The sequence below is a fragment of the Ictalurus punctatus genome, chromosome 1, assembly GCF_001660625.3.
Source record: "Ictalurus punctatus breed USDA103 chromosome 1, Coco_2.0, whole genome shotgun sequence".
Classification (NCBI taxonomy): Eukaryota; Metazoa; Chordata; class Actinopteri; order Siluriformes; family Ictaluridae; genus Ictalurus; species Ictalurus punctatus.
Window position 1 is genome coordinate 29,660,406 of NC_030416.2, and position 25,565 is coordinate 29,685,970.

Sequence of the window (25,565 nt, forward strand, 5' to 3'; positions counted from 1 at the left end):
GGATTAAATATTGAAATTTGAATGGGTTTCATTGGGGCCTTTTTGTTCTTAAGGTCCTGAGTGTAACTATTTTTGTGTATCTAATTTAATATAGATTTATGAAAGCAAATGAGCGTGAAATATTCAAATTCCAATAAAAATACACACCTTTTGCAAACTTTATGCTGTTTGCATTAACACAGACAAAATGATAAAAAATAAAATAAAAAATTATGAAAAAGACAAAAATGTCTATAAGGACATTAGGACCAAAATGTCCATAAGGACATAAGGACAAGTCTGCATATTTGTTCTTATAACTATTTAGAATGTGAAAGCAGTTTGAGTGTCAGTGGACGCACTTTTTGTAGAATTTATGAGAAAGGCTATTTAATTATTTTCTGTGTAGAAGTTTCTAGAAATGTTATGCAATCATTTGCTAAGTAGTAAGAGTTGAGAAAGTTCTGATCTGCAAAGTGCTAGTGCAGGTTTTCGATCCAATCAACCGGGAGCCTTATTCCACTTTTAATAATTTGTTCTTGGTCTTCAAACAACTATAAGACTTGGCTCCTATCTGGTTGGAATAAAAAGCGGTTCTTTGTGAATAAGATTGAAGTTGTCTCTTCTAGAAGCTGTGAGAATACAGGACCCTGTACAAATCAAAATTCAGTGTGTTCCACTATCTGGTGTTGCTGAGAAGAGGTCTTGAGGGCTTGAGGTTTCTTCCTCACACATCAAGGAGATTTTTCTTGCCTCTGTCAGCCCTGGGATCTAGATCTAAAGCCAAAATTCATTCTGCGTTGAGACAAAAGTGCTATATATATTTATTCATTTATTCTGTAGCTGCTTTATGCTGGTCAGGTTGTCGGTGGCTCCAGAGGCAATCCCAGAAACACTGGGCATGAGGCCAGCTTGGATGGGACGCCAGTCCATCGCAGTGCATTATGCACACACATTTGCACACTTATTCACACCAGGGGCAGTTTCGAGTTGCCAGTTCTTCTCTCGGCATGTTTTTGTGTGAAGAAACCGAAGAAACCCATGCAGACACAGAGTTACCTGAGCTCAAGATTGGACTGGGGATCGTGGAGCTATGATTGGTTTGGCAAAGTGAAAGATTGTAGAAAGATTGTGCCAGCTATGGTGTGACGAGCACTCACTTGTGTTTGTGTGTGCTAACAGTAAAAATAAATGAAGAAAGACTTCTCCTTGGAACAATCCTCAACGTTCTTGCAAGTGCTTCACTCCCTCCAACCACTTAAACTAGAAAACGAATTTTGGCAGCACAGTGGTACAAACGGTTAAAATTTACAAAAATACACCAGAGTATACTATTGATATAGTAAATAATTTGCATAAAGAACCGAAGGAACATCTATATCAGTATTATAAGAACTGCTTTCCATAGTACAGCAATTTCAGGGGATGTAATGAAAGTTAACAATATTCAGCCTCGAAAGTCAGATCATCTCTTACATATTGCTTAATAATTCAGAAATGATCTGGCGTAGAGACTTACTTTAAATTGCATCTTGACAGAAAGACCCATGGCTTTCTGGGGAAAAGAAATCATGATTGCAAATCCCCTCTTAGCTTCACAGTTTTTCAGTGAAAATGGGTCATTTCTCCTATACTAATAATATAATAAGCATAAGTATCAAAAAGAGGCATAGACCTCTGAGGGTTAACTACAGAATTATATAAAGTGGATAATTATAAGATAGGGCGCACGGTGGCTTCGTGGTTAGCATGTTCGCCTCACACCTCCAGGGTCGGGGGTTCGATTCCTACCTGGGCCCTGTGTGTGCGGAGTTTGCATGTTCTCCCCGTGCTGTGGGGGTTTCCTCCGGGTACTCCGGTTTCCTCCCCAAGTCCAAAAGACATGCATGGTAGGCTGATTGGCATGTCCGTAGTGTATGAATGGGTGTGTGAGTGTGTATGCGATTGTGCCCTGTGATGGATTGGCACCCTGTCCAGGGTGTACCTTGCCTTGTGCCCGATACTTCCTGGGATAGGCTCCCGGTTCCCCGTGACCCTGAAGGAAGGATAAGCAGTATAGAAGATGGATGGATGGATGGATGGATAATTATAAGACGTCGATAATCATGACTATTTTTGTTTGTTGTGGCTTAGCTAAGATCTGTGTACTGGAATGTATTAGGATGTTTTGAACTTGACTATTTCACTTTTACAGCGGTTTTTGTACAACATAAAGGTTCTGAGTGTAATTATATGGTTTGCTTATCAGTTTGACTCCACCTATAAGAGCAATGCATAATCACGTAAAACGGTTCTTATGGTTTTAAGTTCTCAGACGGTAAAAATTCTTGTGGCAGGCGAGCACAGTTTTACACATCTCCAGCCAAACTGAAACGCTTATTGTGGAATGTGAAAGCATTTTTTTAAGCCCACTAATGAGACATAACTCTGTCTCCCTCCTCACTGTGACCTCCTGTCATGACATCTTGGTGTGAATTAATAAGCCATTGTTTGCCTCTCTGGCGCATGTGTAAGCTACAGTAGCTTTGTCCTGGTGCCAGAATCCTGACTTTTCAACCGTCCCCAAGTTGAAAAGCAGCCAGTAATAATAACAACAATCTCCCAGTGTGTTCTGGTGTGTCATCAAGAGCTTATGAAAAAATGCACGATAAGAATCGTCTTCCCCAGGACGCACAACCCACTGGCTCTAAAAATACGCCTGCGTATTTATACTCTAACCCATATTTATTTATTTTTTTTTTATATGAAGCCTTCTAACAAAGGCCAGATTTAAATCATTACCAACACGAGGTTAGGGTAATGATGTAGTACAGTATTTGTGCATCTCGCAAGGGTGGAGAGGTCTTGGATAGAATTTCATTCACAAAGACTCCACTACTTTGTGTAGATGCTTGCAGTCTTGATGCTCTCCAAGACATATATTGTTAGAAGTTTTTTTTTCTTTCTTTCTTAATGATCGGTTATATTCTTGTTATAAGATTTAGTTGTTTCACGATATTAAGTGACAGTGACAATAATGCATATTATGAAGAACTGTCTTATGCCAATGTCAAATGTCAGATGTGTATTACTTTTTAAGACATATACATGTGAAACGCACATACTCTTGCTGAAAAGATTGAAAAGCCTTTTTAAACTTTAAATCTTAATACTTTTGAAATGAGGGTTTTTATCTTTAGTTGGAGTTGGAATTGTGATATTTAAGCATTTCATTTTCTCGCCTCTGCTTGTTTAGTGTCATATTTTTCTCCTTAGTCCTATGAAAAGTCTGGTTTCAGTAACACTTTTTTTTTAACTAGACTCATTGCCGAGCTTTGGCATGCACTCCGCCTTGGCAGTGGCTCTGTTTCAACAATAAGAAACCACTCGCTTTCTGCGAGGGATTGGTTTTAGTGCAACTACGCCGCAGGTGCCTTTATAAAAATAATTTCAGAACTGCTTGGTATTTGAGCAACAAAAGCGTACAATTTCAGGGAAAGGCAGGGACCGCCCAGTTTATTTATTTCTCATTGCAGCTGTATATGACAGTGCGGCATCTCATACCAACTTTAAAAAAAAAAAAAAAAAAAAAAAAAAAACAGAAAGCAAGAAACATTTTTATTTGCCCAAGAGGCTCACTAGCATCAACATTTGTTATTATTCTTTGCATAGAACATTGTTATTAAATCAGCACGCTCTGAATTAAACAGGCTTTATTTAGACTTATACCCCATCCTGTGTTCTTTGCTTTCCTGAACTTTATTGTCTTTAAATTCATCACTGAGGCCTTGAGCTGATCCTGCAGCTGCTCTCCTACACACACACACACACACACACACCCACACACACACACACACACACACCTGACAAAACACCACTTCTTAGACAGCAAGAAACAAGGAGAGTGAAAGAAACAGAAAAGGTTACAGAGATTAAAGTTATAAATTACTGTAGTTATACCTATGCAGGATCAGATATGCATGGATAGTTACAAAAGGCGTTTGAAAGAACAGAAAAGAAAAAAAAAAAAAAGAATCACTGTTTGCTGCAACCCTCAATCATGGGTGTTGTATAATCATGCGTTTTAAATTATAATATCGCCTTGTTTATGTAATATGCAAAGAAAACAATATTTAAAGTAGGTTTGTGTGTGTGTTGTTTGTTTTTGAAGAGATATCTAAGGCAATCTCAGAAAGGTCAAACTGAAACCAAACCTAGCCACACGTATATACTGCAATACCACATCCAGTATACAGTAACAGTGATTCAAGAGTGTGAGTTGCATCAGGAAACTGTACAATAGTACAATGTACAATATGATACCACAGATGATATAGGGTGTCCCAAAAGTCTACATACATAGGGGAAATGAATATTTTTAGCAAAATGTCTTCCAAAAGTCAGAATACACCATGAGACAGAAAACATTAGTACAAGCTATGATTTTCTAAGCTAGGCAGCTAAACATTATGGGTGTAATCGCACTAAGGATGAACACTTCTGCCTGAGGAACAAGAACACAAGCATACTATACCTAATGAAAAACTAGGTACAAGGATAGGAGAGATGGATATAGGAGGATAGGGGATTCAGGAGCCTTAAGCACACAGATCCAGATTGGAGTTGAGTTTCTGCAGAACCCAAAACTTTGAAGTTTCATGCAGCACCAATAGAAAAACATTGGCTGGATGTTGAGCTGGTATTTTAGTCTGTCACTGAGTAAATCTTGACTCAAGCCTTTGCATTAATGAAGAGGAAACCGATCCAAAATCAAGGTACCTCATGGATCTGGTTTCAGCTCTGCTCCCAGTTTTAATGCTGCTCTGAGGCACTGCACTATATAACTCTATGATAAAAAAAAAAAAAAACTATAATGAAAAAAAGACACTCAGAGAGAGAGAGAAAGGGAACATAATGTGCTGTGCATGTGTACATATAGCGTGTGAACCTTAGAGAACACATACATGTGTATATATATAGTAAATATCATATATTATTCTTGTTGTTAAGATCAATATACAGTAGATAGTGTACTTTAAAATCATTAAGATCCCCATGTCAGGTGCAGGTACTAGTATGACACAGTTGTCTGTTGTAGTGGATAATGTCATCTTTCTATCATCAGTCCAGAGAAATACTGTATCAGTGCATGATTTGTTGCTTTTGGCACACACAGGTGGTGCAGATGCTTGTGATATTCAATGCCACACCAACATGGCAAGAGTGCACTGTATATACACAGGTTTTAACACCTGTCAGTGTAATGCAACATACCTGAACAGTACTGTCTATTGTGCGGAATATTTTATCTTTTGTTGACACATTTGTCTTCTTTGGCACTTTTCTGATGAACTGATGAAATATCTATTAATATACTGTATGTATGTACAGGTGAAATATCTTCAAGATTACAACACAAGTTATTTCGCCACTACTGTATGCTCAGAGTTGAGTTAATTGAACACAGTGAGGATTAAAGCCCAAAATTATACACATCAATAATCAGATGTTGAACAGATTTTAAACGTACATGCAGACGTAACTGTCAGTGGAATTTGCTTATAACAGAGACGTGTCTCATTTATGTGCAATTTAACTTGGACTTGTGCGATATAGACAGTATTAACTCCATTTTGGGCTGCAAATATACTAAAGAAAAGTAGGGAATGCCATTTGAGACCAATATTAAGTGCATAAATAAGACAATATTAATAAATTCATTACTAAGTCTACAAAAAGTGGTTGTTGTTTTTTTCACAGAGGAGACAGCATCGTAATCTCTTAATCAGGGACATTCCTTACATAAAGGTCCAAAACTTTATGGATACGATTTTTAATTCAATTAAAGTGTGCTGTTAGTGTAGCAAACAAGTGGTTGGTCAGCTTATCATTTAAACCATTTCCATTAAACACCTTGATTTATTTACTTATGTGTTCCATTTACATATACAGTGCCTGTATTTAGTATATAACACCCAGGGTTGCTTTACAAGTACACAACACAAAGTAACAGCATAAAACTTTAAAGTGCACCTATTATGGTTTTTCAAATATTACCTTTCATGTAGTGTGTTATATACATAGCTGTTTGTGAATGAAAAAAAAAAAAAGTGCACGACAAACAGAGTTATTGACTCACAAACGAAGGAACCGATTCTGAAGTCGTTAGTAATTCCAGATTTTACTTCCTGTACTAACCTACATAGGTTTGTAACAAAAAACTCGTTATGGTAGTGGGCGTTTCCTTTTTGACACATGCTGACAGCAGTAGACCAATCACAACAGACTGGGACAGCTGACCAATCAGAGCAGAGTATGCACTCTGAAAGGAGGAGTTTAGAACGAATCCTTTAGAACGAATCATTGAATGAGTCGTTTGTGACACTGGGAGGGGGGGCGTAGTGCTGCAATTTAAATTATGAGCACGTTAAAGTGTTTTTTGGCCTTGGATGCATGTAAATCTATTATGAGACCTTTAAAACAAAATTAGGCATGTTTCAAACCATTATAGGTGCGCTTTAAGGATTAGAAAGAGAAGAGTAATAGTGTTAACCAAAATAGCTAAAACATTGACATTTTTTAATTATTCAAATTAAATGCATGACCATATAGTTTGTCCCATGTACATACTATATTTTCTTTCTGTCCCTCTAAATATGGAGATCTTTCCTCATGTAAATATTGGCATAGTTTTTCAAATCCTCTGACTCTGAATACCGTCCTCAGTTATCAATCAGCTCGGAAACTAAAAACATTCAGAGATACCTGTGACACTTGTTTACACAAAAAAAAACAAGAAGTTCACAAAGACATTACGGAAATCTTTCAGCACTTTTTTTTTTCTCTTTGACATGAAGCATTTGTAAGAACTGCACTACAGGACACTAACTTTAACATTAGCAAGTTAATAGCGTATTGGATCTGTCATGGATGGCACAGTGTTATAACAAGTAGTGTTGCCACCTCATGGCTCCAGGGTCCTCCGTTTGATCCTTAATACAGGTTACTGTCTTTGCAGAGTTTTGACCATTCTCTCTGTGTCCATATTGGTTTCCTCCGGGTTCTCTGGGGTCCTCACACCTCACTGCAACATGCTCATAGATGGATTGGCTGCTCTAGGTGGGAATGTGGGTGTAAATGGTCCCCTGCCTGTGTAGGGTATATTCCTGCCTTGTGTGTAGTGTTCCCATAATAGGCTTTGGATCCACTGCAGCCCTGGCCAGGATAAAGCGGTTACTGAAAATGAATACACTCACACATTTTAACCTAATCTCTGCATTTGTGGTGTGTGTGAGAATACCACAGACAAGAATTGCAACATGTGTTACCATACTGAGAAAACTCCATTTATAATGGGAGTCTAAGGGTAGATTGTTTTATTTTATTTTTTTTTGGAATAAGTGGTTTTAAAAAAGTGACTATATAACACAAATTCAAATGCAACAATACAGTACATCTCAAGCTGAGAAAAATAATACAAAAAGTCTTAACAAAGCTGTTCTCATGGAGTTTTATCCAGCTTCCCAATAGTGGAGCAATACAGTAATAAGGAATTCTGGGATTGTCCATGTGCAATCTGGTGGAAATCGCGGCTCTTTCATTTATCAACATTACACTGATAAACTGTAACCGCCAACCAACTTTCCAAACAACTTTGACTAAAGAATTCATGAACCTGTTCTGCATAAAAATACGTTTTGCATATATACATCTTGTTGATTTCCCAACAACTGCCATTGGATCTGCAGTATAAGTGAGTTTTAAAGTCCCTGTGTATGTGCCTTCAATGTGCTGACGTAATTTCCACGGAAATAGGAAGTCGGGGTGGGACATCGAGAGGCCCCTCCCCATTTTTAAATGGCCACTAGCGTTTAACTTACCTCACAGCCTGGGCTAAGCCGTACTTGACAGTTAGTACATCAGACTCGAGCCTGAGCAATAAAGTGAATGAATTCAAGCCATTTCCGTCTTAACCAACTTACAATCGCAAACTGAATAAAACGTGTGCATTCGAACAGCCAAAGACACATTTACAACCCATGCTCGCTGATATGATTTCACTTGCTCACCGATGGCAACTTCGGCAAGAGGATTTTTGTATCATGTTGGAGCTGGGACACTTCAGAGCATTTGATTGGACAGAAAATCTGATGAGAAGCTGAAGTACAGAATGATGTCATCAGAATTGTTGATCCGTATTGGTGGTAGAGAGAGACTGTAGATTTTGAATGCGTATATCTTCTAAATGTGAATTTTGTCATTATTTTGGAGCAGGCTAGCTTATAGATAACCTTAAGGCTAACATATTCATACTAAAAGCCACAAAACGGCAATTTTGATTTCATGGGGATTTTAAGTAGACGGACATTTTGTTCTTTTCTCAATGCAGGAAAACGTAGAGAAATTCTTGTCTGTGGTAATCGTGCATATGTTACAGATTTAGTAGATAGAGATTACATTGAAACATGCTGTAAAAATACCGAATTTTCTTTTAAATATCCAGGGATCACATGAAATTGTCTGTTCATTGATCTTGGAAGGCATAAAGTTCAAATCAGCCATTCCCAGACACACACGGAGTGTTTAGAAGGCCGGAGAGTGTGCGTGTAAACACATTTCTAGATACTCACACTGAATTTCAGTATAATCAACAGACTCTCTATCATAACAAGAAGTCACAGTATGTCATCTGTGGATAGGTTGCTTCAGTGCTTTTATTCTCGCGATCACATTGAGCGTGATGCAGAAACCGTGGGGAAAAGGGGGCTGAAATTCGTTATGCATGGCCTCCTGTGAGATGACAGCTTGCCTCTGACTCGTGAAGCTGCTCAGCTCCCAGAGTATGTGTTGCGATTTGAAACACATGCTTTCTATCAGTGAAACGTTGTAAATGAGGTGTGAATCACTACATACAGTGTGTACATCTCATACGCCCTTCTGTACAGCACTTCCAGGATTGAATGACGTACTCAGAAGTGAATGCTCCCTGGTTTAAGTGGCCATTTTCTATCAAATGACAATACTGCAGCTTGTGTGCAAAAAAAAAAAAAAAAAAAAAAAATGTATTTCACTTTATGTAAGCCTTGATAGACACTTGGTAGCATAACAATTAAAGATTACATATAAACATTAAATATTTATAATCATACACAGTTAAATCAGGACTATTATGATTAATTTTATATTGCCTTTGTATATAAGCACTATACAGAATTTAATTATTAGACATATCTATACTCTACGCTGTTGTATACTCTTATATCTATGTTATATATGTCTATATTTTATATTCAGTAAGTTATTTGTGTCTTAAAATCCTGCTTCTGCTTTTGTTTCTCCTGCAGGTTCATCATGGGAGAAATCAATAAGACAGCTGGGCTTTGAAAGGTAGGAGTGTGTTGCCTCCAGATTATAAATTCAGCTGGACAGCGTTTACATGTGAACTGTGACAACAGACAATTTATTGTTTGCTTTGATCTGCATGTTTTCATTGGAGACCACACTTTCTTTGCCACAACAAGCCAGGATATTAGACTGAAGGATAGTTTATCAAGCCATGAAAACAGAAGAAAAGAACATTTATTCATAGGACAGTCGCTTTTATCCAAGAGTGAGGCAGAATCCAATCCAACCCAAGCACAGAGCTGTTAAAGGAGCCGACAAATTTTACTAACCTACCACACACGAGTGTAGGATACTTATCGGAAGAACAGAAGAAGAAAGATTTACCCCTCACCCAATACACACAACACACACACTCACATACATTCTGCCAAGTTAAAGAACTTCTAATAGAGAGCCAAATAATACACATAACCACAAGCAAGGGCCACACACTGAGTATTTGTGCAGTTATTTGTACACACACACACAAACACACACACACACACACATACACACAAACACATACACACAAACACATGCATACAAACACATGCATACAAACACATATATACACACACAAACACACATACACATACACATGCACACAAACATACATACACAAACACATACAAACACATATACACAAACACATACACACAAACACATATATACACACACAAACACACCTACACAAACACATACAAACACAGACACACCTACACAAACACATACAAACAGACACAAACACACATTCACAAACACATACAAACACATACACACAAACACATACACACAAACATAAACACACACAAATACATACACACAAACACATATATATACATACACACACAAACACACATACAAATACATGCACACAAACACACAAACACAAACACATACACACATACACATACTGGCTTGACTGTAAACAGAGCTATAAAATAAGAACAGGAAAAATAGGCAGTTATTTGAAAAAAGGAACTGTGAGGAACTATGTGTTAGCAGAACACACACACACATATACACACACACACGCACACACACAAGCAGGGCCAGATGTGCGCACACAGGAAGGCTGCACAAGACACGACTTCATGCAGCCCCAAAATGCATTGGGACTGTCAGTAAAGTTCAGTTTTCTAAAGCTGTATCAAGTAATCTGCACCTGCATGTGCTCTGCATGAAGGCCCAAATTTCCTAACCCTAGTTTAAAAGTCGCTGTGAATAATAAAAGTGGTCAACCATAGAGCATAAAGCTCTGGGCTAAAGAAGAAACAGAAAATATGTTAATAAATGAAGATATACAAGGTGTCCCAAAAGTCTCCATACTGATGGGAAATTAAGACTACTTAGCAACTTGTAACTTTATTCCAAAACCTCCTCTACATGATTGCCATTTCTTTGTAAACACAAACGGAGTCGTCTCTCCCACTCATGATGAACTTGTGTTAACACATCTGGTGTTATGCATGTAATTGCATGTCCATTGCAACCTTGCGACAAAGCATTTTATCTGAAAAAGGCAACGTTATCTGAAAAAAAATCAATCAACAAATAATATAAACTAACTATGAAAGATTTTTGGAGCCTTTTTGCTAAAAAGTGTTAATTTCCCTTGTGTATGGAGACTTTTGGGACACACTGTACTAAATGAAGAGTCTCACGTCAGAACAAGTGAATAATATGGAGGACATTTGTACTGTACATCTGCTGGTACATTTTAGTCTAATGTAAAGTCTGCTGTATATTCCAGTTATATGCTCAACTGCAGCGCTCTTCATTGACTAAACTAAAACAAAATGTCATAAAAATTATGTTTAGTGGGTTGAATTTCTTTGTTAAATGTGAGGAATTTGTGTGACATACTACAGTATATGTGCTGTGACGAGGGTTGCCAGATCTGTATGACAGTAGTAACCCAATGGACCAGTAGCATTAAAACAAATTAGTTGTAGTATCCTAAATAGTTCTTCCACCAAGGTGGAAGCCTATAGAAACAGTTGATGGCATAAAGCAGTTTAATATACAGAAACATAAATGTTGTGTCCTGCATAATGGTCATGTTATGGTCCGAAAAGAATTTGTCAAGCACAGCTTATAAACCTTAAAGAATATTTTGAGGTTGTTGTTAAACCACAGCGTAAATGTGTTAAAAAAAAGTTAATCAGGCAAATAAAATGTTCACACAGCCATTTCTTAATTGAACTTGCTGCATTAAAGTTAACGTTAATCAAAGTTAGATTAGAAGATGAAAACAAATACCACATCTCTGTAGTAGGCACCATCCAAAAGCAGCCTAGACGGCTCGAAATCAAAGCTCTAAACGGCACTCTCAAAGATGACTGGCAACAGATGCGTGTAATTAAATAAGTCTTTAGGACAGGTGGCACCGTTCAAACCAGGCTCATTTTCTTTCTTTATAATCATATTTGCTGGACTGGTATTAGTATGTATTATTGGTATTATTTGACTGGCTGTGTGTCTGTTGGCCACCATGAGCAGCTCCTGGGGACTGCTGTGGCTCGACCATGGCGGCTGTCTGGCTTCCCTCTGTTTGGAAGTGGCAAGTGGAGAGAGAGAGATGAGTAATGATTCTGTTGAATGCCAGCGAGCCGAGGGTGTCTGAGAGCTGCTTGGTGAAAAATGGCCTCCACTTGAACTCGAGCTGTGCTCAGACCTGGGCCTAAAGACCTGAGAGCACATGGAGCAAACATTTCATTAGATGCTATAAAAGAATACATTAAGCATGCTGCCAAGCATTCAGCAGGTACTTTGCTGTTCGCTGTTTGCTTTAGTAGCTATTTGCAGCTACATGACATGCCAATTACCGGGATTAATTCTCAACTTGAAACCACCTTCATGTTACATTTTAGTGACTAAGATGGATGCTAAAGGCATTTTATTCACCTATGTGCATCACAGCATGTGAAAACTAGGGTGCTTGGAATGTCCTCTGCATAAACTATGTACACTCACCGACCACTTTATTAGAAACACCTGTACACCTGCGCATTTATGCAATTATCCAATCAGCCAATCGTGTGTGTTGGTGCCAGATGGGCTGATTCGAGTATTTCAGAAACTGTTCATCTCTTGAGATTTTCACACACAACAGTCCATAGGGTTGATACACAAAAAACAAAACAAAACAAAAAAAAATGTTTCATGAGAGGAGAATAGCCAGACTGGCTTGAGCCGACTATGGTAACTCGTGTGGTGAGCAGAAAAGCAACTCGGAACGCACAACACATCAAACCTTGAGGCGGATGGGTTAGAAGACTACGTACATCGGGTTTCACTCCTGTCAGCAAAGAACAGGAGTCTGATGAGCACAGACTCATTGAAGTTGTACAGCTGTAAATTGTACAAAGACAACAACAATGCCACGGTATAAAAATGAAATCATTCATCTTCAGTTTCTGCTTTATCCTGGTCCATTGATTAAAAAAAAAACAACAACAACTGTAGAAGAACAGACCATTTGCCCATGTACTATGATGAAATGATCGCAGTAGTTAGACAATTACATAGTATGCATGTCCACATCCGTAAATAAATCAGCAAAGGAAAAAATGCTTCCTTACACTAAAGAACATCCTGTTATCCTCTGTCTGTTTTTTATTTACATGATGCAAAAAAGGACAATGTGTCTATTTATTGTTCCTTGGTTTAGCCTTATTGGATGGCTGTTTGTTTTAAAAATCCTCCAGATAACTAAATTGCCTGAGGTCCTCAGATTCTGACTCACAAAACAAGTTCCCATGAAACATTATGTTGAGCCTCTGAATAAATACATGGGAATATTTTTTGGGGTTTTTGGGGGGTTGTCTCTTATAAACAACCATGCACAAGTCACAGTACAAGCTACTGTTAAGCATAACTGGTCTAACCTAGTGGACTAAATTGAAGTTACCTTTTAATTATGGGAGAAGGTTTGCAATTTTTTTGGTGAGGTTTCCTTTCATAATCAGATAAGAGCATATCTGATGCTGGGGCATGCTGAGATCAAGCAGGCTTTTGTAGATTCTGTTGTTGGCAGTTTGGACGTTTCGGCTAATCCGATCAGCATTTCCTGTCATGTTCTGAAGCCTGCAGAATAACAGAACAGGTGAATGTTATCAGTTTCCTGGAATTTCTTTTTTTCTCTAAATGTTGTACTATATCTTCAGACAGGCTATTTTTACCTCAAAATATTGCTTTGTCTAGTATTTAGCGTTAAGGTTTGTTTAAAGTTTCCAGATGTATTAAGAATCTATTCCTTTTAATAAATCATATTTCACAGATACTTATTGCCTTCTAATAGCTGATCATTATTTAGGAAGCCAATCATCATTGGATACAGATGACAACTTGATGAAATAATAATAATAATAATAATAATAATAATAATAATAATAATAATAATAATAAAAGAACTATTAAACACTTTGTCTAAATAAATCGGATGGATTGCCTATATAAATGGACTTGGTGCAGAATAAATGAGCTTGTTTTGCTTGAACTGATGATAAAGGTCATTAAAACACAAGGGAGATTGCAACAGGCACTTCCCTATCCTCAGTGCCATATGAGCCCTGAATCGTAGCACTGTGCTGCATGTTGGCTTTGGACAGAAAGCAGCCAAAAGCCTCGGTGGCCATTTCTGCCCCGTGTATTTGGACGGTTTCTTATTTGCTGTGAAAATTATTAAGCAGTAAAAGCCGCACTCAGAGATCTTTATTAGGGATTAGCGGGAAGTGAGCATGGCGTTAATGCTAAAATGTGTACTTGCCAACCTCATTACCATATTAACTTAGGCAGAGAGCCTTCCAGAACTCAGAGCTTATCAGCAGCTGAATTTTTGATCTGCCTGGAAAATAAGAATAAGTCATGATCATGTGGTTATTTCTGGTTATTTATCAACTAATCAATATGGCCAAAACAAGCAGTGTATTATGAAGACTGATGATTCATCCTTCATTTTATTAGTACTTTCCCTCTTTTAGTTTCCTTCAATCTTGTTAAATGTCTATGTTTAGGTGTTCCATGAAGCTGGAAGAGGGTGTCTGAGAAGCTCAAAGCTAAAAACAAGAAAACCGGGGTGTGTTTGTGAGCTGTCAGTGTCCTGAAACAGACCGCTGTGCAACGTTGTGGCTTTGCCGGCCTCGCTGACTCACTCTGCAAACAACAAGGCTAAAACGATTGAGACTTGAAGCCAGCCAGGCCTCCATTTTCTTGGGATGGGATAAACAGAGCAAAGTGTAGCAGGAAGTTGGAACCATGCCAAATAAATCTGAGCTAGATTAAAGCAAGACTTGTGTGAGGATTAATCCGGATCTCTGTGCAAGCTTGCTAGGTCAAGAATAAAATATTACCCATGATCTGTCACTTATATATTCTGCTCGTCTGTATGGTGTTCGCTCAGTCAGCAACCAAGCTGAATAGAAGCTACTGGCGGAGCTGGAAAGGGAAATTACGTGCATATTATTTCTCCCTGAGGAGGTTAGCCTGTTGCTAAACAATCCGGGAACATCAGTTCTGCGTGTGTCTCTCCTGACAGCGGAACAACTGGTAGCCTTACATCCGAAAGATGACAATTACTGAATGTCAATTACTCCTATTAGCTGTGTTTCCAGATCAAAGCATACAATCAGGTTTCAAACAAATTGGGGAAGGCTCAAATAAGAAATAATTCATCTTCAGGGCTAACAGCCTTTTTCAAGAAGTCATTTCATTTATTGATATTGCATTGCTACTTGCTTTAAGTAATAAGATTCAAGTCAAATTAGGATTAAGTGTAATCTTTTAAAATCCTGGCATACCATTCAGTTATTCATGGTAAGTAAGGAATAAAACATCACAGGATGTACTGTTAAAGGAAAATAATCAGTGAATGGGAGATGCGATGTGGCCTGTTGGCTGACCATTGCAGCATTTATTTTTTCAATTTATTAAATAACTTTCTGTCCTTTTTAATTATGTGGAAAATCTAAATAAATTAGTTCCTGTTATGTTATGTTACAGCAGCTATAAACAATCGGCCCATCACCAGCCTCTTTATTTTTCTCTTGAAGGTAATAAGACTAAACAATGCAGCTTGTCATGTTACCAAAACTACAAAACCCTCACTCCTGAAGACTTTCCCAAGTTGGAAAGCATTAGCTCTGACTGCTACTGTGCTGACACTGGAGACTCCTTCCAGAAATGCTAAATAAACATCCCCTCACAGAATCCTTTACCATATCAACAATTATACTCACTCGCTTTCAATAACTGCCTTTTATTCAGGGTTGTGTTGGATGTAGGGCCTATCCCAGGAACACTGGGAGTGAAGTGGAAATACACCCTTTTTGGGACACCAGTCCATCGCAAGACACCATGCACACAAACACTCACACACTCATTCATACCTACAGTGGTGCTTGAAAGTTTGTGAACCTTTAAAATGTTCTATATTTCTGTGTAAATATGGCCTAAACCATCATAAACATCATTTTCACTCAAGTCCTAAAAGTAGATAAAGAGAACCTAATTAAACAAATGAGATAAAATATTATACTGGGTCACTTACTTATTGAGGAAAATGATCCAATACTACATATCTGTGAGTGGCAAACGTACTGTATGTGAACCTTTGATTTCAAGATCTGGTGTAACCCCTTTGTGCAGCAATAACTGCAACTAAACGTTTCTGGTAACTGTTGATCAGTCCTACACACCGGCTTGGAGGAATTTTAGCCCATTCCTCAGTACAGAACAGATTCAACTCTGGGATGTTGGTGGGTTTCCTCACATGAACTGCTTGCTTCAGTTTCTTACACAACATTTCTATTGGATTAAGATCAGGACTTTGACTTGGCCATTCCAAAACACTAACTTTAATCTTCTTGAACTAGTTGTGTGTTTAGGGTCGTTGTCTTGCTACATGACCTTTAGTATTCCTTTAGAATTCACTGGTATAATTCAGAGTTCATTCTTCCATCATGATGGCAAGTCATCCTGGACCAGATGCAGCAAAAAAGGCCCAAACCATGATACTACCCCCACCATGTTTCACAGATGGGATAAGGTTCTTATACTGGAATGCAGTGTTTTCCTTTCTCCAAACATATAGCCTTTCATTTAAACCAAAATGTTCTATGTTGTTCTCATCTGTCCACAAAACATTTTTCCAGTAGCCTTTTGGCTTGTCCACATTATTGTTAGCAAACTGCAGAAGGGCGGCAATATTCTTTTTGGAGAGCAGTAGCTTTCTCCTTGCAACCCTGCCATACACAACATTTTTGGGTTCCTTTGTGACCTTGTGGACTATTACACTTCTTGCTCTTGGAGTGATCTGTGTTGGTCGACCACTCCTGGGGAGTGTAACAAATGGAGGAAATGATCTTGAATTTTCTCCATTTGTACACAATCTGTGGATTGGTGGGAAGGTTTTATAACCTTTTTTCAGCCTGATTAGCTTCAACAACTCTTTATCTAAGGTCCTCAGAAAGCTCCTTCATGCCTTCGTGCCATGATACACTTCCACAAACATGTGTTGTGAAGATCAGACTTTGATAGATCTATGTTCGTTAAATAAAACAGGGTGCTCACTCACACCTGATTGTCATTCCATTGACTGAAATCACCTGACTCTAATTTTACCTTCAAATTAACTGCTAACCCTAGAGTTTCACAAACTTTTGCCACTCACAGATATGTAATATTGGATCATTTCCCTCAGTAAATAAATGACCTAGTATAATATGTTTGTCTCATTTTTTTAATTGTGAAAAATTATGATTTATGTTTATATATATATATATATATATATATATATATATATATATATATATATATATATATATATATATATATATTTATATATAATAAGTATATTAATAGACAAACTTTCAAACACCACTGTAGAGGCAATTTATCTTAGCCAATCCACCTACCGGCATGTTTTTCTGAGGTGGGAGGAAACCAGAGAACCTGGAGGAAGGCCACAGAGAACACACACAGAAACTGCACACAGACAAGAACCCAAGCTCAGGATTGAACCGGGACCCTGCCACACCCCTGTGCTCCCCCCGATTGTCGTTATTATAGAATCAATAGCATATTAGTGCGAGTTAATTAATATAAGCTTGTAAAAATTACTCATACCTTCTGACCAGTCATTTAAGGCCAGATTTATGAATTCGGCAGCGTAAAACATTATTCTGTAACTATAAATTATTCACTAACTAAATTTAAACAAAAAGGTAAGCAGTTACGAAGGTGAAGAGGTCTGGACTCACTGATTGGACATGGGAGTTAAATGTTAGGGCAAAGCACCACTTTAATTCAGCGAATGATTAAGCAAGAGGTAAGCTATATTATTGAAAAACGTTTCAATGTTATCACTGACATTTTTGTCAAAGGTAATTCATTTTCGAATGTTAATCCACAGCCATTTTATGCACCATTTGATACACACCATGTTTTCTATTTCACATTCTCAGTTCTGCTACCACAGAAGTTGCCTGTGTGTTTTCTCTCTATCGTTCACCTATATTCATTTCTCCTGCTAATTAACCCATAGTGGAATCTTTGGCCCTTGACCTCAAAGAATACACTGGCTGCTCATAAGTTTTTGGCTCTTGAGCGTACAGATGTACAGCCAGGACACACGTTAAATGAAGATCCTGAGAATGCTAGTGAGGGAAACTGGAACAGATGTCACCATTTGGCCAGGAGATTGGCACTAGGTTTAGAACGCTGACATGGTGGGTTTCTCAAATCAGCGTGTTGAGATGATGCCTCCTGGCATTACATTAGTAAAATATCTCTGATTTTAGAGGAATGGGTCTTATTTGCACTCAGCTCTGTGAACAGTTTTTTGTCGGTGTGTGGTCCAGATGCTCTTCTCTGGAGCAATGTTTGAAAAATACTTGGAATACTTTTTATTTTTCATAAATTTGCTGCTCTGTTTAGAAGTAAAACCCAACAGACGTTCACTAGGCTAGAGCAGTTCAGGAAAGTTAGACACCACTCATGTCATATTATTATATCAGCATATTGATTATACTGTTCTAATATTTTCTGGTATGTTAAAATGTCTGTAGATTGTTTAAAAAAATCAGTCCAGTTGCTCAATCTTCTCAGAATTGCTGTGATGATGATGATGATGATAGGCCACTCTCACTGCGGATCTCTCTGATAGATAAGATTGGATTACGTGGCGGCCAGAAAGCCAGCTGGACCTTTGAAATTTAGTTACAAATTAAATTTCCTTTAGTACCAAACTTGCCTTCCTCAACATATTGACCTGCTATTTTCTCTGTAAGTTTCTGGTATTTTCCAAGCCACCTCTGGCCTATTAATGGAAATATTTCATTATATAATAATGGCCATGTAATCTCTTCTGTGGTATAAATGCACAATGGAAAATAGTGTGTATGTGAAAATCAATATTTATTGTCTTGTGACTTCTTCATTCTGATCCTATTGACAAACAGCTTAAGAACTTACCATGCTTTAAATAAGACTTTACAAAGTAAAACATTTTAATTATTAGATACCTTAATGAGGGACATTTAAGAAAGTTAATTATAGAATGTCAACAGGGGTATGCAAACTTTTGAGCACGCGAATAAACATAACTGCTGACTTAATTGCTCCGATATTAAGACTGTATGCTGTGTTTAAATAAATAACAACTAAATAAATATAAAATTGTGTGTTGTAAGGTAAATTGCAAAATAGATGCACTGTGTTTGACTCAGAAACCAAGGAGATGTAAACTTTTGCAATCGGTTGTATTTTGTATTAAGGACTTTTTAATTTACAATAGTACTGATTCAATGTAGTTGCTTATTATAGTTTGGGGGTTAGCATTTGTAAAGTAGCTGAAGTGAAGTACAAATAATAATACATTTCAAGCTAAAATGTTTTATTCTCTTATGAAACTGTTAATCATTGTTTAGTTTGAGAACATATGCATGCACAAACCTCCGATATTAAAATAACGTACGATGAGCTTTTAAGCAGATTCTATATATGAAGATGGAAGCATAACTTCTCTATAAACAATTTCATCTTGGCGTTGCTGAAAGCTCAAGTTTTGTGGTATTTGAGTCCTGGATCCTTTTATGTGCCTGCTGTGGAGATGGAGGTATTATCGGCCGACGTGATGGCCCGTAGATCCTCCAGCCTGTCCATTATCCCCTGCTGATGTTCTGGCCGCAGTGCCAGCTAATGACTGTGCGCCCCCACCCAGCATCCAACCCACACTCATCAAAGAGTAACTCAACCCCAGCACAAGTGAGACTCCAACCTCTGAATAAATACAAGAATTAAAAGCACTCTGCGACTTCTAAAAGCGAACCAAAGTCACAGATGTATGTGTGCAGCCAACAATATTCTGGGTGTCTCTTCAAATTGGTGCTTTCACTGTGAGCTTTGATAGCGGCTCCCTTTAATTCTCTTTACAGGCCAAAGTTGCCTAGTTAATTCACCACACTGTCTTATTCCCAAATCAGTGCCATCTGTAGGACCTTTGTTTTGCCAGCTCACGCTTTTCTCTTTATTAGCATGCTGAGATGAAAGGTGGCCTTAAGTAGCAGTGCAAACTGTTTAGGTACAGGGAGGCGCCTTTGGAACGACTCTGCACTAGATGAAGCAAATCTCAAAACCCTCGCATCAACTAGTGCCGTCTGTCGCTTATTAAATTTTATTAAGCAAACACGGTAGACTTCAAAGAGGCTGCATAGTCGCCGACATTTCTCTTTGAAAGCCGGATTTCATGTGGAGCAAGTCGCATGTGTATCCAAACATTTGTTTAGGGTTGTATGAAACCCAACATCAACAAGGTGCAAGCTGATTTCCTGGTGAAGGGCCACTTGGCTGCTTATCTTGCTATTTGAGCTGTTTTTCTTTTTCTTGTTGGGCTATTTGTGAATTATAGAGTGACTGATGAGAACACGTGCGGTAATTGACAAACGATATGATTCAGAAGGAATGGGAATCAATCTGTTGTTTGTCCTAGTATATTTTAGCATGAGACGTAGCTACAGTGAAACTTGTTCCCACTGTATTGTGAGATGGTGTTGCAGACTGTTGAGTCAATGTATGACTGTGGTTTATGGGTCTCTGGGCAGCCATCAGTGTGGTAATGCACTCCAGTTTACCAAAAGACCTTCAACTCTTAATGCCATATAACCTAACCTTGTCTACGTAAAGCTTGTTTTGCCTGCCTTGCGGAATGGCAGCTGAGTGATGCCTTAACTGGGCAAGGATGAAACAAGCGGAGTTTCAGTTTTCGGGACAGAAACGTGCAGCTCAGTAAAGAAAGTCTGAATTGGGTATTGAAAGGATTGTTTGCGAGCCAGGGAACTTGTGCCAAGAGAACCACGAAAGGCTGTAGTTTGCTTGAGCATGGAAATGAGAACCAGACGGGCTAGTGCATTAACTGAGGACACTGGCAATTACAGGCCTTTATTGTGGCTCAGGACATTTTTGTGCACCCCAGCTCATTGTTGCCCTAAATACCATATTTTAAAAGATAAAGATAATTTGACTCAAGCACAGGTTTGGGGATTCAAATGTGTCTTTTCTAATTACAGTGTTCTTAGATAATATATTTTATAGAGTTTTGACTACTAGGTTGACCAGAGTGCATGAAAATGCCTGAAATAACTGTGAAAATGACTGTGAACTGAATGGTTTGTAGTTGCCTATAAGTACATGCCTATAAGTATTTTAGACACATATTAAGATTATGTCAGGATGGCTGAGTATTAACTGGGTCTATCTGATCAGCTGTCAAGATGGCTGAGAGGTGCTGCGTTTAGGTTGCAGTCTCCCTTGGGGGTGTGGATTTGAATCCCACTTCTGATAACTCACATTTAAAGGCAGAGATGACTCGGCAGTTACTGGGTTACTGATTAGAAGGTTAGGGGTTCAAGCTCCAGAAATGCCAAGCTACCACTGTTGGTCCCTTAATCAAGGGCCTTAACCCTATCTGCTCCAAGGGTGCCATATCATGGCAAGTAGATTTGGTTAATAGAAATATGCAGCATGATTTATGAAGTTGGCAAATGAAACATACTGGCAAAAAGTCATAAATAACTGAATAGGTCAGTATGGACTTAAAGAACTGTGCAGGCACACTGGAGCAACACCAAGAACAATCAGGGTGATGTTGAACACCATTAGTTCCAGCTTGCAAACAGTCTTTCTAATATTTTTATGTGTTTCTTTACAGTGTCCGCGGGGCAGATGCAGGTAATGGCATCCGTGTTTTCATCCCAGACATTGGCATGTTCATTGCTGGTCTAGTCACGTGGCTCCTGTGTCGCAGTCTGGAAAAACCTCCAGGGAAAGACGTCGTGCAGCATAGCACTGACTTTGACATGGGAAACCAGGTGAGTTTACACAACACTTGATGCTCTGAAGGACTTTTGAGGTTTTCTAAAGAAGGTTTGTTATATTGTCATACACTTATCAGTCAGTCTGATAATATAAATCATCAAGATTATTATCGTATTCTCAAGAAGGCCATACCTTCAATGAAGAATTTTGATCTCATTTAGGGATGGGAAATATGGACATATCATCCATCCATCCATGTACCGCTTATCATATACAGGGTCGCAGTGAGACTGTCCCACCACAAGGTGGGGGACACCCTGGACAGGGTGCCAACCCATCATAGGGTACAATGGCACACACATTCACACGTTCCTTCACACACTACAGATAATTTGGAAATGAAAATCAGCCTACAACCCATGTCTTTGGAGAAGACAAAATCAGCAACAAAAAAAAACATTTGATGTCAAATAAAAGGAAAACCGGTGGCTCTGTTATGCTGTGAGAAGCATTTTACTGGTATGGTACTTATAATCTTAAAAGGAAGTACACGATATGGCCAAAAGTATGTGGACACCTGAATATTGAGCGTCCTATTCCAAAACCACGGACAAATTTAATATTGAGTTGTTCCCCCGTACAACAGTCTCCACTCTTCTGGGAAGGCTTTTCACTGGATTCTGGAGTGTGACTGTGGGCATTTCTGCCCATTTAGCCACAAAAGCACAAGAGGTCAGACACTGATGTTGGGTGAAGAGGCCTAGGGTGCAGTCGGAGTTCCAGTTCATCCCGAAGGTGTTCAGTGGGGTTGAGGTCAGGGCTCTGTGCAAGAAACTTGAGTGTCTTCCACTCCAGCATTGGTAAACTATGTCTTTGGACCTCACATTGTTCACAGGGCCATTGTCATGCTGGAACAGGTTTGGACCTCTGGGTTTCAGTGAAAGAAAATCTTAAAACTACGGCATGCAAAGACATTTTAGACAATTGTGTATTTCCAATGTTGTGGCAACAGCTTGGGGAAGAACCACATATGGGTGTGATGGTCAGGTGTCCACATGCTTTTGGCCATATAGTTTATTACTGTAAGTCAATAATACAAGGAAATGTTTTTTATTCTTATGGAAGTGGTATCTTCCAGGTTGACCATCCACAGGGAATGAGGGCTCACTGAATGGTTTGATGAGTGTGAAAGTGAAAATATTATTGTATGACATCCATAGTTACCAGATCTCAACCCACTTGAACACATATGTCAAGATTTTGGACCAATGTGATAGACTTTCTACCAGCGACAGCAGAACGACAATTTGGGAAATATATTTTGAAGATTGGGGTTCGATGCTCCAGTACAGTTCCAGAGATAGAGTGTAGAATCTATGCCAAAGTTTGCGATGGCTCATGGTGGTTAAAAAACACCTTACTAACACTTTTTTGGTATTTCTATTTGTACAAAGCAAAGCTGTAGTGCTGCATCATGATACATTATTTTTGTTTAACTAATAAATTATCATTTGTTTAACATGGAAGGGAGAAGGGTAAGTAAAACATTTGGAACAGATTTTAGCATCCAGTAAACTTCTGGGAGTATTAATAGAGTCTGTCAGTGTAATAAAAATTCTACTAATGATACCTGTGATGTCTCAGAAAAGTGGAGTGTGATGTAATTAATAGTGGCATGGATATTATAATGCCATATTGACCAGCCATAATCCAGAACATGATGTTCTGTTTTCCTTGCGGGTACATTGATTGTTGCCCATTCCTTACTCATATCTAAGCTGTTCTCTTTGTTCTATATGAGTCTAGTTGATTAATACTTTCTTGGAACACACAACCAGAGGCCCATAAAACATCTTACTCTTATACTGAGGGAGGCTGCACATTTTCAGGAAGATAGAAAGGTCTCTTCTGTGATAAATTATAAGCCACAGTTATGAAGAGGATAATAAGGTGAACCCATTACTGTCTGGATGAATACCAACTAGAGACATTTTCATAGTGCACAATTTCTCCCAAGGCTGCTGTTCTTCCCTCCCACGATGGGCCAGAGACCCTCGGCCTGGAAACCCTCCTGCCGCTGAGAACTTCCCTTGCCACTCTGTGCCATTTATTGGTTATCTGGTAAGGCTTGTGGATTGAGAGATAATGTGGATGGAGATGTGGAGATTATAGAAAGCTCTTGTGAAAGGCATAAAACATCAGGGTCTGTTAATTTAGAATTAGCAACCCATATGTGGTTATGATGGCATTTCATGCTGAAAGATGAAAAGATGTCAATGATTTTTGCAAAATTAGTTCAGAATTAAAATGCACTAGGGTGGGTTACTTTGTTGGAACAAAGCCAGTAAAGTAAATTGCTAACAAATTAGAATTATAACTCGGAGGCTCACGCTGCATTATTTGGCAGTTTAAAGGCTATAGCATGTGATCCTTTCAGTTCTAGTTTTGGAAGACCGGTGATAACATGGAATTAATTTTCATCCTGTTCTATTATTCTTTTTACTATCCTCTATCCTAATCCATTTTCCCTCATTGTATTTGACTTTTATGACAACTACAGGATCCATATGATCCCCTGCAGATTCCTGGGATGGTTCAAAGAGTCAGAATCATTCTCTTGCTGTACAAATTAGGTTTACGCTCAATATACATGCACACAAGAAGTTAATTTGTGCAATAACAGAGTCAATATTTAAACAGAATCAATTTCCACTGAGTTCCAGGTTTGGATTGAGCCTCTCATTGATTTTAGGATTCTCCAGTTCCTCTCATAAGAGTCGTTCTGCCTTGTGCTCTGGCTCTTTACTTATGTGACATATAAAATAATGGAACAGGTCCTTTTTGTGGAGAAAGAACAGGAAATACGTAGGTTAAAGAAAACATATCAGAAATATTAATGGAATAAATAAAGGACATTATTGGCCTGGAGAGTTCATATGTTTAAGAATAAGGTTAGAGAAATGCTTTTTTTTTTTTTTTTTTTACAGTAAAACACTGTAGACATCCTTATAACATGCCCAGGTCAGACATGTTGTTTTAGATGTTGATATTGTTATAAATTACATTCGATTTAGATTTAAATGCAGTCCATACTTTTTTAGTCCATACTTTATAGAGATATGTTTAGTAAGTAAAGAATAAAACACAATGGGATGATGGGAAAATAATCATCAATGGGTGGTGTGATGCAGCCTGATGCTGAGAGCCGTTACTGTTACCACCCTGGAGTTGATTATTTTCCAATAACAACAGGTTTATTGTTTTTAATCACAGCAATTTGCCAGTGATTACATTTTATTTTATTAGTGAGCGACATGTAGTTTTAAACAGTTCATAGTTGCATTTAATGTTGTGGAAAGGTCTGCAAGACAAGTTCACCATATCAATGACCATATGTTTTTAATTGCTAAATAAAACATATTTTTACTTCTGTTCATTATTAGTCTTAAATTATACAGTGTCCACCAATCCCTTTGAATTAAAGCCGGCAGTATTATCAGAACTGCTGTTTTAGAAAATCAGTCAACACTTTCTGACCAGTTATATTTGGGAATTCAACAGTGTCGTGATATAAAATAACAACACCACACAAACACCCTAAAATGTCCTGTATATACATGGAAAAAAACACCACTGCATCAGTCGTGCTTTTTGCCTAGCCTTGGTTTCTTGAGGACTGCCAGTCCTGCTCCTGTTTGTGCTGGCGGCACTGCCTTGGCCTAATTCCTCTTCTACTTGGCATGGAATTTGTTTATTTTTGATGATTCCCCTCCGCCATGTCTTATTTTGCAATCAGGGCAGTATTTATTCAGGTAAATGGCCTGTTTGACAGGAGGACTGATGGATGTGGAGTCAGAAGGGAAACGGACAGGTGGAGCCTGCAGACCGATGGGCTGTTTGTGTTAGAG

At 38.3% G+C, this 25,565-nt stretch overlaps 1 protein-coding gene across 5 annotated transcripts in view; it reads left to right on the forward strand.

The window, feature by feature from the left end:
* The window catches only part of LOC108271803 (piezo-type mechanosensitive ion channel component 2), a 136,935-nt gene that overhangs the window by 45,224 nt on the left and 66,146 nt on the right, over positions 1-25,565 (forward strand). For all 5 annotated transcript variants that reach the window (XM_053683724.1, XM_017479611.3, XM_017479601.3 and 2 more), the window contains 2 exons: positions 9,303-9,345; positions 21,551-21,710. In XM_053683724.1, coding sequence (XP_053539699.1) covers positions 9,303-9,345; positions 21,551-21,710 — 203 coding nt within the window. The remainder of the gene's footprint in view (positions 1-9,302; positions 9,346-21,550; positions 21,711-25,565) is intronic.